General features: G+C 36.8%; 1 protein-coding gene across 1 annotated transcript in view; it reads right to left on the reverse strand.

Moving 5' to 3' along the window:
- Positions 1-14,317, reverse strand: part of Usp32 (ubiquitin specific peptidase 32) — a 137,735-nt gene that overhangs the window by 62,536 nt on the left and 60,882 nt on the right. The window contains exons 6-9 of the mRNA XM_057774344.1: positions 6,808-6,939; positions 3,891-3,998; positions 1,082-1,197; positions 809-871 (exon numbers count right to left, since the gene is read on the reverse strand). Coding sequence (XP_057630327.1) covers positions 809-871; positions 1,082-1,197; positions 3,891-3,998; positions 6,808-6,939 — 419 coding nt within the window. The remainder of the gene's footprint in view (positions 1-808; positions 872-1,081; positions 1,198-3,890; positions 3,999-6,807; positions 6,940-14,317) is intronic.

The following is a 14,317-nucleotide window of genomic DNA, read 5'->3' on the forward strand; positions in this document are numbered from 1 at the left end:
AGTTTGACAGAAAAGGTGAATAAACAGGGAAGATTAAATTGATAAGTAGACTTTCAGCCCTGAAAAAATATATCATCATTTGTTTCTACAGTTAATGGGAATATCTTTTCTTCTGTGATTGAACCAAGAAAATAACTGACTTAGTTATTTTTTCTAAACCTCAATTTTATAACCAGTCTGCTACTAAGTACATGTCAGTATTTGAAAAGATTCAAATCACTTCAAATGTACTTCACATATATAAATTATTTTTAATTTCACAGAGATAAATAGTTAAAATTTTAAAACAAGCTACAGAAGTAAATAAATCTGTTATGGTACTACCAACAAGTCTTAACAAACTAAATAATTTGAGTTATTATTTGTAAATCCATGGCCTCAGCTATCTTCATGGTTCTTCCCAGTTAATCTAATCAGCCCAGAAATCACAACCTCTATGTTTACCACTGTTAGCTTTTCTTCTGTTCTTAAGTCTGACACACTAGAGCCATGCTAAATACACTGTTTAATTTCCTTTATTCACTATAAAGCTGTCCTCTTCATAACTTATTAAATGGAAGAAATAAAAACTATAAAAGGCTATCAATGGAAGTCTCTACTTAACACATGTATTAGCCCTCACTGAGCCACTGTTTGAAGATGGAATGGGCTATCTTTAGAGATGATGTGAAGATATTTTAACCACAGGTCCAGATAAGTGGGTATCTGGAATGCAGAAGAGTCATTTGACCATACATATAAATGACACATTTTGATTAGAGCATACAGTATTTTTAGAAAAAAATGAATTACTCATAGCCAGTCTCACCTTTGTGGTATCATGTGCATTCAATATGTCTTCTACAATGTCCGACAGAGCCATATGTAATTCCTTTAAAAAGAAATCCAAGAGAGTAGTGTGTATAATTTTTAATCTCCCCATACATAAAAAATGATGCTTTTTAAAAATTTCTTCTCAAACATTCACTCCATCTTCCTTGTAAACAATCAGAACTTAGCAGGACATGGGGCACACTACATACCTGCCTTAGTAACATTAAAAACCTGTCTCAAAAATCAATCAAACTACAAAGAAACTTACAGGAATATCATCAGTGCGGTTATCTTTCCAAACCTCCAAAAGTGCAACCACCATGTCTTTCAGTTCAACCCTGGAGAGAACTCCATCACGGTCAACATCAAACACCTTGAAGCAAACTAATGACAAAAAACTCTTAGGAAAGGAAATCACTTTTAGATTCTGAAACATGATACATTTCATTAGAAACTACCCTCTACAATTACTTAATTCCTGAAGTCAGCATGTTCTAGAGCAGTTCTCATCGGGAGTAGACTATTCCATAGCATTATCATTATTTGTTTGTTTGTTTTTTTGAGACAGGGTTTCTCTGTTGCTTTGGTTCCTGTTCTGGAACATACTCTGTAGACCAGGCTGGCCTCAAACTCAGAGATCCGCTTGTCTCTCCTTCCCAAGTGCTGGTATTAAAGGTGTCTACCACCATCATCTAGCTAGCATTATTATTATGATTATTACCATTATTGTAATATACAGAATTTTGTGAATAGATCTTATGACTGTCTCTAAATCACCACACAGGTTAAAGAGACCCATCCAACAGTTAAATTCAGAGGAGCTACCATTCTTATACACTGGAAAGAAAGGGTTAAGTCATTCTGTAAGAAGCGTAACCTTATAGGTTTTCAAGAGGCAAGGCAAATTTTTGAATCTTTCTTCGGCCTGGAGCTGCTCAATCAAACCTGAGCCCTGGTAATTGTATGCATATGCTTTTGTTTGCACTCAGCTACATCCCCTCCCTTAGGTTAGTATTTGCATTCAATCACTTATCCCCTCCCTTTAGTTAGTTTCTCATATCCAAGACTGATCACTGAAGGGCTATTTCTCCTATGCTTAAAATTCCCATCTACACTGAGAATTAGAATCCTAACTTTTACTTAACCTGTCAAAAAAAAAAATCTAATTTACATTTAATACTTTGTCAAGTATAACTCTTTAGTAAAGTTTATATACAACAATGTAGAAATTAGACAATTATCACATTAATCCTAAATGAATAATTCTGGTTTGTTAACTTCTGGTTGATCAGTAACAAAAAAAAAAAAAAAAAAAAGGAGAAAGAAAAAATAAAAATTATTTATCTATTAAAATATTTTATTTATTTAATATACAGTGTTCTGTCTGCATGTTTGCCTTCATGCCAGAAGAGGGTACCAGATCCTATTATAGATGGTTGTCATCCATCATGTGGATGCTGGGAATTGAACTCAGGACCTCTGGAAGAGCAGCCAGTGCTCTTAATCTCTGAGCCACCTCTCCAGCCCCATAAATTAGTTTTTTTTTTGATACTGGATTTGCTGTAGATATTGAGCTAGCTCTTGTAAACCAGACTGGTCTCAAACTTACAGATATTCACCTGTCTCTGCCTCCCGAGTGCTGAGATTAAAGACATGCACCACCATCACCTGGCTCATAAAAATTATTTAAAAAATTGTATTTATTTACCTAGTGTGTGTATTTAAGTGCATATGTAGACGTCCGAGGACAACTGTAGGAGTCAATTTTCTTCTTCCCCTCAGATCTAATGCTAGTTGTTTGACTTAGTGCCAAGCTTTCTTGCCCATCAAGCCACATCACAGAGCCAAAACTTAAACTCTCCTTAAAGACATTAAATTTCAATGAAAAATAACTGTTGGGTGTGTTGGTACATGCCTTTAATTTTAGCATATAAGAGGCAGTAGGTAGACCTCTGTAAGTTCAAGACTGTCCTGAGCTACACATTAGAATCTTGTCTCAACATACCAACCAACCAGATTTTAATAAGAAACAATCTGTCATAAAACCAATCTGGAATAATGAAGAACAAGGAAATTTAAATTTAAAAATATCCTTTTATAAACTGAGCACAGTGGCACAAACTTTTAATCTCAGCACTCAGAAGGAAGAGCGGGAAGATCTCTTTGAGGCTAGCCTGTCTACAGAGTTCCAGAAGAGTCAGAGAACAGTTCCAGAACAGAAAAACCCTGTCTCAAAAAACCAAAACCAAAAACCAACCAAACAAAACAAAAATCCCTTTTTATAAACACTCCTAATATGTTAACTACAGTAGTAAATCAATTCAGTGTATATTATTAAATAAGATTAAAAACTCAGACACAATACCAAAACAGATATTTGTAAAAAGCTCTATTTTTAAAAAATCAAAAAGATAATGAACCTTCATAAATATATTCTGTGCTAAATCCCAAGTAAACTGTCACACTTCCTCAACTATGGTTAAGATTTATTAATGTAATATATTTATGCTTATAAATTATGTTTTAAGACCATTTTATATAAAAACTATCATTTTAGTATTTACTAAAATATGTCCAATTACAAATCTCATCTTGCAAATAGAATATTATATATAAATGACAGAATGAGCTATGCTTCAAATTAAAATGCAAAATATTTTACAGAATATTTTCTAATATTTAAAATTTTCAATTACACATGGCGGCTCACACCTGCAATTCTATCATTCAAGATGCTGAGAAAGGAAGGTCAAGCGTGCCAGGTCAGTCCAAGTTAATACCCTGTTTCAAATATTTTTTTATCATTTATTATTGATTAATTATGAATTTCAGATTTTCCAGGAAAACTAATCCTATTAATAACAGAAAATATCCCAAACTATATCCTAGTAAGTACTAAAGAATAGGTTATTGTTGCTTCCTTAGACAGAACTCACTAAATCACGAATTATGAGATTACTATTTGCCAACATGATAGTTAAGAAACTCAATCCTTATAAAAATGATGATGCAAGGGTGAAGGTTAATTCTGTCTTTACATAATCTGACAGTTTGCAGATACTATTTATCACACTTACATTTCTGTCTTTCAGCAAGAGGGCCCCTGCAGCAGGCTGATAATCCACAGGATATCTCTTTGAAATCTATGTGATTGTCACGATTTTCATCAAAAGCATTAAATAAACCTATAAAATAAGAAAGACACCATAAACCACAGTCAACAAACCTCCTAATGCAACACTGATAGATTTATAAAGTTAGGAATGTTTTTACATAAAGTGACTACATTAAAAAAAAAGCTTCCAAGAAAATATTTTCCAAGGAAATACTTTTTTCTTTAGGAGGCAGAGGCAGGTGGATCTCAGTTCCAGGACAGCCAGGGAACAACCTGAGAAACTGTCTCCAAATAAATAAATAGCCAAACAAACAAAACAAAAACAAACAAGATAGAATCAAGGTCAGAAATTGTAACAATATCTCTTAGAAAGATAAGACAGGACAGCTGGTGATTACACTTGCCTTTAATCCCAGCACTCAAGAGGCAGAGGCAGGTGGATCTCTGTGAGTTCGAGGCCAGCCTGGTCTACAAGAAAGAGGTCTCCAGGACAGCCTCAAAAGCTACAGCGAAACCCTGTCTTATAAATAATATATAAAATAAAGACAGGAGAAAAATTGAATCGCTTATTAAATGAATGTTCAAATATATGCCATTGCATCATCAACAAGCTTTCATAAACCTTTCCTGGAAAAGGGAATATATTACTATAAGAAATGACTACAGTACCTTCTTGGTAAAAATCTTTCATATGTATTTTAAATATCGAAAGAGGGCAAGAACTTAAAATTTCATCCTGTGATTTTCATTTCTTAATCAACTATGTACAATTTTAAATAAAATTATGTGCGACCCTCCCAATTCTCTTTTTCTAATAGAATTTAATTTTAATTTATTTTTCGACAATTTCATATACGTGAACAATGCATCTCAATCATCTCCTCTCTCAACCTTCCCCCTACTTACACCTTCTCCAAGAACTTCCTTCCAACAATCCTCCACACTAGTCACCTAATTTCTGAAAGGTAAAAACCACACTGTTGGAACAAGAAGTCCAGGTACAGGGGGTGAAGGTGCTTGTGGCATGATTAAATTAGATTCCTGAAAAGCACATGGTGGAAGGAAAGAACCAGCTCTTGAAAGCTGTCCTTTAAGTTCCATGTGTGCCACGGCATGTGTATACACATGCTCAATGCAAACACAATACCTCCCTCTTCTCTCTCTCTCTTACACACACACACAAACACACAATACCTCCCTCTTCTCTGTCTTACACACACACACACACACACACGTTAAAAAGAAAGAAAAAAAGAAATCCAGAGTGCCATGTACTCTAGTTCTACTAAGGAGTACTTCTGAAATATCCTAGGTAGTTGAAAAAAATGTAGATAATATGCTTCAAGAATTTATCTAACTCTGTGTTTCAGTTTGAACAACAGAATACTAGGCATGGTGGTACAAGCGTATAATCCCAGTACATGGGAAATAGAGACAGGGGACTGAAGAGTTGAAGATCATTCTTAGATAGATGTTGAGTTTGAAATGATCTTGGGCCACATGAGAATGGGCTGGAGAAAGGGCTCAGCAGTTAAGAGCACTGACTGCACTTCCAGAAGACTTGGGCTTGAGTTATAGCACCCACATGGTAGCTCTAGTCCTAGGGAATTTAATGCCCTCCTTAGGCCTCTGGGGGCACCAGGTACATGAACAGTGCACATACATGCAGACAAAACATCCTTACATTGAAAATAAAAACAAAATATTAAAATTAGAAAGTTAAGTAATTTCAAGAAAAATTCAAAAACTGGGGCTGGAGAGATAGCTTCGCTGTTTTAGGGCACTTGTTGCTCTTACAGAAGACCCAGATTTGCTTCCTAGCACTCATAGGATGGGTTACAACCATCTGTAACTTCAGTTTCAGGAGATCCCATGTCTTCCTCTGACTTCTGAGGGCCTCAGACATGCATACGGTGCACATCTACATTCAGGCAAAATTTATATAACACAAAACAACAGAATTTAAAAAAATAAAAAACTAAAAATACTTTATAATCAGAAACAGAACCCAAATATTCAGATTCCAAATACAATGCTTATGTTGTCATCTAAAACTATATAATACATATATATGTATATTTAAATGTGTGTTTATAGTATATATAGATGTATATAGTTTTGTTTTGTTTTTTGAGACAGGGTTTTTCTACACAGCAGCTCTGGTTATCCTGGAACTCACTTTGTAGACCAGGCTGGCCTTGAATTCACAGAGATTCTCTCTAGCCTCCCGAGTGCTGGGATTGAAGGTATGTACCACCATTGTCCAACTTTCAGAGATATTCTATCTAGAAGCTTATATTCTCTTTTTCAGGGGAGGAAACAGCAGTGAAATCTTATGTGAATGAAAAATAAATGGTTCAGGAAGGGATAGATCACGTGAAGAAACCGGGAGTTCTGGCCATGCAGTGGCCAACATCTTCTGCATGTCCTACTGCGACACTCCTTAGCAGAGCACTGTCATATTACTGACACTTGGTAAGGACATTGGGGTACAGAGAGCTAACTGACTCATGTAAGATCACACAAGTAAAATATGAAGCTGAAGATCATAACCTTAATAATCTTATTTTTCTCTTCACCACTATACAACTAAGCAAGGAACTATTAAATCTACAGGAATATAGTTTGTCCAAGTTAAATTTTGTTTTGGTTTGAAATAAGACGGATTCAGTCTATTTACTTACCAAATGAACATTTGTCATGTTTTTATTTTATTTTTTAATTTTATTTATTTATTTTTTGAGACAGGGTTTCGTTGTGTAACAGTTCTGGGTGTTCTGTCTCTGCCTCCCAATTGTTGGAATTAAAGGTATGCGCCACCACTGCTAAGCTGTTTTATTTTTGTATGCTTGTTTTGTTTTTTAAGGAAAATTTCCTACCTTCACTCAGAGAAGGGCGAATAGGTGGTGAAACCAAAGGACCAAAGGTCTCTAAGTCAAAACGTCCAGTACGGGATTGAGCCTTCAGTAGCCAATAGCGTTTCTCCAGATCAATGATGTCTGACTCCTCCACTAAGAATCAAATCAAACAAGATTATAAACTCAGAATGCCCTTCTGAGCCATTAGTTTATCCAGATAATATGTCTTTTAAGGGCATATTTTCTCAATTCAACTACTAAAAGCAATTATGCTAAAAATACACACTAAAAGATAAATTTATCATATTTAAAAACTAAGAAAATAAAATCAAAATAGCAAAAGTATGAGACTGTAAAATTCATAGAAAAATAAACTCTTAATTTCCAATTAAGCAGACTTCTAAAATCTAACATACAAAATCATATATTATTGAACCATTCTAGTCATTTTCAACCTCCACCTTAGATGTAAATTTTTCTTTATGCAGATCTTCTCTCGTGGTTAGAAAGTAACCACCACAATGGTAGGGCCCACATTTAACTCACACAGTCAACACAATGCTCTAGGTAACGAACAGCAAAATACTGACAGGATAAATATGAACACAGACAAACTCTAAACATGGTTACATTTTAAGTGCTTCTGCTTCCCTCCTAAGCAATTAAAATTTAGGAAGCATGTAGGTATTTTATTCTCAGCTAAACACAGTACTCAAGAGCTATCTTTTTTTTTTTTTTTTTGGTTTTTCGAGACAGGGTTTCTCTGTGGTTTTGGAACCTGTCCTGGAACTAGCTCTTGTAGACCAGGCTGGTCTCGAACTCACAGAGATCCGCCTGCCTCTGCCTCCCAAGTGCTGGGATTAAAGGCGTGCGCCACCACCGCCCGGCTTCAAGAGCTATCTTACTAAAATGTAATTCTGGGCTTGTCCCTTTCAGGCCATAAAGAAGTATCAACTAGTATCAGACTTACCCTCTGGTCATAAATGGCTACAAACTATTTACATAACTATACAAATCAAGCATTTCTAGAAACTAGAGAACACACAGTGCAGGGCTTCAATCCTGAGATCACTATCAGGTGAGCACTTCTATTGCTCAGTTATTGCCTGTGACTACTATCATCAAAGTGACAAAGGATAAGGAGTCTCAATATAGAGATTTCACTGTGTTAAGAATAGAGGTCACTGCAGGGAGGCTGAGGTAGCTGAAAATTGGAGAAAAACGTATTAGAAACAAGTTACACAGAGAAAGAATTCCAGAAATCTGTACAGTTACATTGTTTTGGAAGCTAATTTTTGTTATACAGAGTGAAACTCACTGAAGCTTGTCTAGGAACTGAAAGCAGAAAAGTTCTCAGAGTGTAAGCAAGCTAGGAGATACCACAGTACATCTACATTGTCTAGCATTGAGAAAAAGCAGGAAAGAGGCCAGCAGATGGCTTAGCAGGTAGAGGAGTTTATCACCAAGTTTGACAACCTGAATCTGATTCAAGAATCCACATGGTGGAAAGAGAGGAAGTCCTTTGACCTTCACACACATACAACATGGCACGTACACACCATGCACACATAAAAATATAAAAGAAAACATAAAAAAGTAGGAAGATGTGATACAAAACTAAGGTAAAAATTAACAAAAAGACCTAAAAATAAGAGACAAAGGAATTAGACAAGGCTTGAAAACTATGAGTTATAAATATCTAAAATTAATGGTTGTGGTGCACACCTTTTAATCTCAGCACTAGGGAAAAAGAGACAGAGACATGTGGATCTCTGAGTTCGAGGTCAGCTAGCCTGGTCTATAATTCCAGGAGAGCCAAGGCTACACAAAGAAACCCTGTCTTGAGAAACAAAACAAAACAAAGCAATTCAGAAATAAATAAACTGAGGTAAGAAACGGCAACTATAAAACGTAAACTAACTGGAACCATCTAAGATGAAAAATAACATTTAAGTTCAAAAACTACCATTAGAGAACTCAGTAACAGGTTAGGAAGGAGACAAGAGGAGAAATGAGTAAAGCTGAACACAGGACTACAGAAATTATTCAAATGCAAACACAATGAGAAAACAGACTGAACAACTCATTAGGACCAAAGTGATTATAAGATAATATTAAACATAAAACTGTGAAGGAACCAAAAACAACAAAAGAAAATATTTGAGGGCTGGAGAGATGGCTCAGTGGTTAAGAGCACTGGCTGTTCTTCCAGAGGTCCTGAGTTCAATTCCCAGCAACCACATGGGGGCTCACAACCATCTGTAATGAGATCCGGCGCCCTCTTCTGGCGTGCAAGCATATGTGCAGGCAGAATGTTGCATACATAATAAATATTAATCTTAAAAAAGAAAATATTAGAAATATTTGCAGTTAAAAAATTTTCTTGGAGCCGGGCGGTGGTGGCACACGCCTTTAATCCCAGTATTCGGGAGGCAGAGGCAGGCGGATCTCTGTGAGTTCAAGGCCAGCCTGGTCTACAAAGGGAGTTCCAGGACAGGCTCCAAAGCTACAGAGAAACCCTGTCTCGAAAAACCAAAAAAAAAAAAAAAAAAAAATTTTTTTCTTGGAGACAGAATCTTGGTATGTAGCTCAGGCTGGCCTCAAACTAACAATGATCCTCCTTACTCAGTCTCTCAAGTGTTTTTTGTTTTGTCTTTGAGACAGGATCTCACTAAACAGCCCAGGCTGGCCTGAAATTCGTTATACAGATAAGCCTGGTCTCTAATTCATAGAGACCTACCCGCTTCAGTCTGCCAAATGTGGGCATTACTGGTCCTATGTGGCTCTGAAAATTTTTTAAATTTGGTGAGAACTAATCCCCATACCTAACCACACTAATGCAAGATATAATAAATTACTGATAACGAAAAAAAAAATCATGGCTGGGATGCAGTACACATGCCTAGCAGATGTGAGGCCCCGAGTCAGATCCCTAGCACAAGAAGAAGGAAAAGGATCTTTAAGATCAGGTCGGGGGGGCTGGAGAGATGGCTCAGAGGTTAAGAGCATTGCCTGCTCTTCCAAAGGTCCTGAGTTCAATTCCCAGCAACCACATGGTGGCTCACAACCATCTGTAGAGGGGTCTGGTGCCCTCTTCTGGCCTGCAGGCATACACACAGACAGAATATTGTATACTTAATAAATAAATATAAAAAAAAAAAAAAAAAAAAAAAAAAAAGATCAGGTCGGACATGGTAGCACATACGGCCAATCCCAATATTTGGGAAGTAGTTGCAGGCAGATCTATGAGTTCCAAGACAGCTGGGGCTAGAGAGAAACTCTTGGGGTTGGGTAAATAGGGGATAACAACAAGAACAGGACAAACATTATAAACAAAACAAAGGAAATAAGTATATTCAGATAAAAGGGAGCAAGAAGTAAAAAATGCAAACTACTAAAAACAAAACTGCCAATCTCAATAATATATACTGCCAAAACTGTACTAAAAATACAGGAAATACAAGGGCTTTGTGAAGCAACACAGTATTCAACAATAACAGAATTACATAAAAAGGAATAAACAGAAGAAAAACATACTAGTTGGAATCCATATCTCTAGAAAAGAATATGTAACAACAACCAAAAAAACAGACAAATAAGCAAAGAACCCAGGAAACATTCAGGCTCTTACTGCCACAGAGATCCTATCAACAACCTTAGGAGATTCTTTTCAGTACGAATTTGGCTGCAGCTTTCTGTTGAGGATGTCATTGAGACTGCTAGATTCTGAAACTAAGATAATTACTATGTGTTGCAACGGTGGTATTAATTTCTAGGGAATGTCCACAGGCCTCAGATTATTTACTACTGGCCTCTTCAGAAAACGCTTGGTAAATCTTTTTATTAAGTCTTTGAAACATCAAACATAAACTGTGATGTACAAAAACAAAAAACAAAACAAAACACTAGGACTTTGGAATCATGAGTTAAGAAACAGAGTTTAAGATTTGAGATTTCACAATTCTGATGTCCTGAAATGATAAGATTGAAAGGCCTTTTTCTGTTTTATCGATATTTTTAAAAAGTAGAGTAAAGGCAGCAATTTGCCACATACCCTTACCCTCATAAACTTTGTGACACCTCCCACCTGAGTGGCACATCGTATAATTGCTGAACATACACTGACACGATTTCAAGTAAAGTCCGTAATTTACATGATTTGTATTAGAGGTCATTCTTGATGTTGTGGATTACTGGTCTGGACAAGTGACTTATTATCTACTATTGTAGTATCACAAAGTAACTTCATAATTCCCCCAAAAAAGTCTGTGTTCTTCCTTCATATTCACCCTTCCTCCCCATTAGTTCCTGGCTAACTGCTGATATTTTATTGTTGTTGTTTTATTTTTCAAGACAGGGTGTAGTCCTAGCTGTCCTGAAACTCAGAGATCTGCCTTCCTCTTGAGTGCTAAAATTAAACCACCACCACCACCTAGCTTACTGTTGATCTTTTTTACTCTTTTTTTTTTTTTTAAGCTTTTAGAGCATTTTTAATTGAGAAACTAACTGGGTAGATAATCTTTTCGTTTGGGGTTTCTTCAAATTCAAATCTGAAAAGTTTTCTCTCAGGTTTGTCTGGTTTCTCTACCTCCACTGGCCTGACCTGAAAGCTCAGCATCTGTTCTCAAGATTGAAGACATCCTATATTCCTTCACATCACCTAGGAAGAGTCACTCACTCATATGGAACTAAGCTTTGCTTTCTAGTGGTTTTGTTGGACCCTAGAGTCCAATCACAAAGGAGGAGTGGCCCCAAGAGACCATCTCTCATACCACAGCTGATGTAAAAGCATGAGAATTTTATTAATTCTGTCATGACAGGGTCTTTCAGCATTAGAGAGGCCAGAAAGATCCCGAATGGCTGGTACAGGCTATTTTAAAAGCAAAAAACCACAGAAGCAAGGGGGGTGTCTGGGAGTTGTTCTTTAACTTTTATGATTGGCTTATTCAAAAGGGCTATTACCAATAATTGGCTGGAGAGCTGTTGCCAGATCAGATGAGGTAAGGGAAACATCTGAGGGTCACTTTGCCCCTTTCCCAGGGACTGAGTCAAAACATCAGTAACTGAGTCAACACCTAAGGGTTATCTTGCCCCTATTCAGGGAGATGGAAAGTTCCCAACATCTCAGTATGTGCATGTGTAGCTGTTAGGTCCTTGGTTCCCAGAGGGGAGGAGGAAGCATTTTTTTGTTTGTTTGTTTGTTTTTTGTTTTGTTTTTTTGGTTTTGGAGCCTGTTCTGGAACTAGCTCTTGTAGACGAGGCTGGTCTCGAACTCACAAAGATCCACCTGCCTCTGCCTCCCGAGTGCTGGGATTAAAGGCGTGCGCCACCACCACGCATTCTTGCTGAGACTGAGAGGGCTCAGCATTGTCCCCAGAATTGTCTTTAAGTTTTACAATTTTTTCTTTCTTTTCTTTTTTTTAAAAATATTTATTTATTTATTGTATATACAATATTCTGTCTGTGTGCATGTCTGCAGGCCAGAAGAGGGCACCAGACCTCTTTAAAGATGGTTGTGAGCCACCATGTGGTTGCCGGGAATTGAACTCAGGACCTTTGGAAGAGCAGGCAATGCTCTTAACCTCTGAGCCATCTCTCCAGCCCATAAGTTTTACAGTTTTAAAAGAAGAGCATGATTATTCAGTTTATGTGGTTATTTTACTTTATTATACTTGACAGTAAGGGTCTTAGTTTTTTATTTCCTAGCATAAACAGAACCTTCTCCCTTCGATTATCATTCCGCATGATTTGAAAATTTTCACTAGTTCAAGAAAACAAAAATCATGGAATATAATATAGAGAAAGAAAACCAATGTTATTTGCACGTAAATAGAACTCATAAATGAACAAACAAACATACAAAATCCACACACCTCAATAGTAGAGGCGGCAAATGTAGCTCAGTGACAGATAGTTTGCCTAGTAAGTGAGATGCTCTGGGTTCAATCCTCACCATGGAGGAACAAGTAAGAAACAAACAAAAACCTCAAGAGAATCTATTTACAAATTAACAGCTAAGGACCTGTGGGATAGTGTAGCAGGTAAAGGCCCTCACTGACAAGCCTAATGACCTGAGTTTGATGACCTACATGGCAGAAACAAAAGAACTCACCCCTGCAAATTGTTCTCTGACTTGTACACAACCAAATGTGGAATAAATAAAAATTTTTTAAAAAGAAAAGAAGCCGGGCAGTGGTGACACATGCCTATTTAATCTCAGCACTCGGGAGGCAGAGGCAGGCGGATTTCAGTGAGTTTTGAGGCCAGCCTGGTCTACAGAGCAAAGTCCAGGAGGTACATAGAGAAACCCTGTGTCAACTCCCACCCCTAAACAAAATAAAATAAACAACATCAGCAACAACAACAAAACCTGAAATACCTGCTTTAAATACCCAGATAACTAGACATATTTAAAAGACAGTAGTAGTACTTTTACATTTGCCATGGCAGCAGAAAGTGGGCTATCTGAACTGGGAAAGTACACATAGAGACAGGGGTGGTGTGAAGGTAGATGACCAAAAAAAAAAAAAGTATGAATATGCCACAAGGAAGCATGTTATTCCACATTCTAATTTGAAAAATTCATAGAGAAAACAATTCTAAACCATGAACAAAAACAAAGAATAATCTAAAATATTAGCAAATAGAACTGCATCCTGATATTTAAATGAGATGTCATTTTTCTCCTCTAATTCTAAATAAGATGTTTGTTTATGATGAAATACAGTGACTATAGAAAAACACTTAAGTTCTAAGCTTTCTTTAAAGTAATGAAACAGCAATATGAAGTACCTGATTCTAAAAGAAGACAACAGAAGCAGAATACCAATACACATTAAAAATAAATACATAAACCAGGTGGTGGTGACACATGCTTTTAATCCAAGCACTCGGGAGGCAGAGGCAGGCGTATCTCTGTGAGTTCGAGGCCAGCCTGGTCTACAAGACCTAGGTCCAGAACAGACTCAATAGCAACAGCAAAACCCTGTCTTGGAAGGGGAGACAGGACCCAGGTTCAATTCCCTACACCCACATGGCAGCTCACACCTATCTGTAACTCCAGTTCCAAGGGATCTGACACCCTTACACAGACATATATGCAGGCAAAACACCAATGCACACAAAATAATAAATAAGGCATTTTTTAAAAAAGAAAAAAGCAACAAATTTAACATTCCTTTTATTTGTAAATGTTAAGTAAATATATAACAAAACTTGCATTCCACTGGCTAAATAAGAATGAATCTACATCCACCTGTAAGTATAATTTTTCCTGGGACTACCAAGAATACCAGTATTCTCAGTTATTTGGACTGACTTTGGGCCATTCTAATCAGTCTCACCTCACAGAAGGCTCCAGCTCTAGAAGTTCTTTAATGTCAGAATGATCCTCATGAAAAAGACCAGGCTCATTACTCAAACTCAAGTGTCTTATATAGTAACACAGTCCTCTAGTGTTTTGAGGAGACAACCTGCTCTCAGAAGCAATGGCCTCTGACATTTACTTAGAATACCTATAAGTCTTATGTCA

The sequence above is a fragment of the Chionomys nivalis genome, chromosome 7 (assembly GCF_950005125.1).
Source record: "Chionomys nivalis chromosome 7, mChiNiv1.1, whole genome shotgun sequence".
Classification (NCBI taxonomy): domain Eukaryota; kingdom Metazoa; phylum Chordata; class Mammalia; order Rodentia; family Cricetidae; genus Chionomys; species Chionomys nivalis.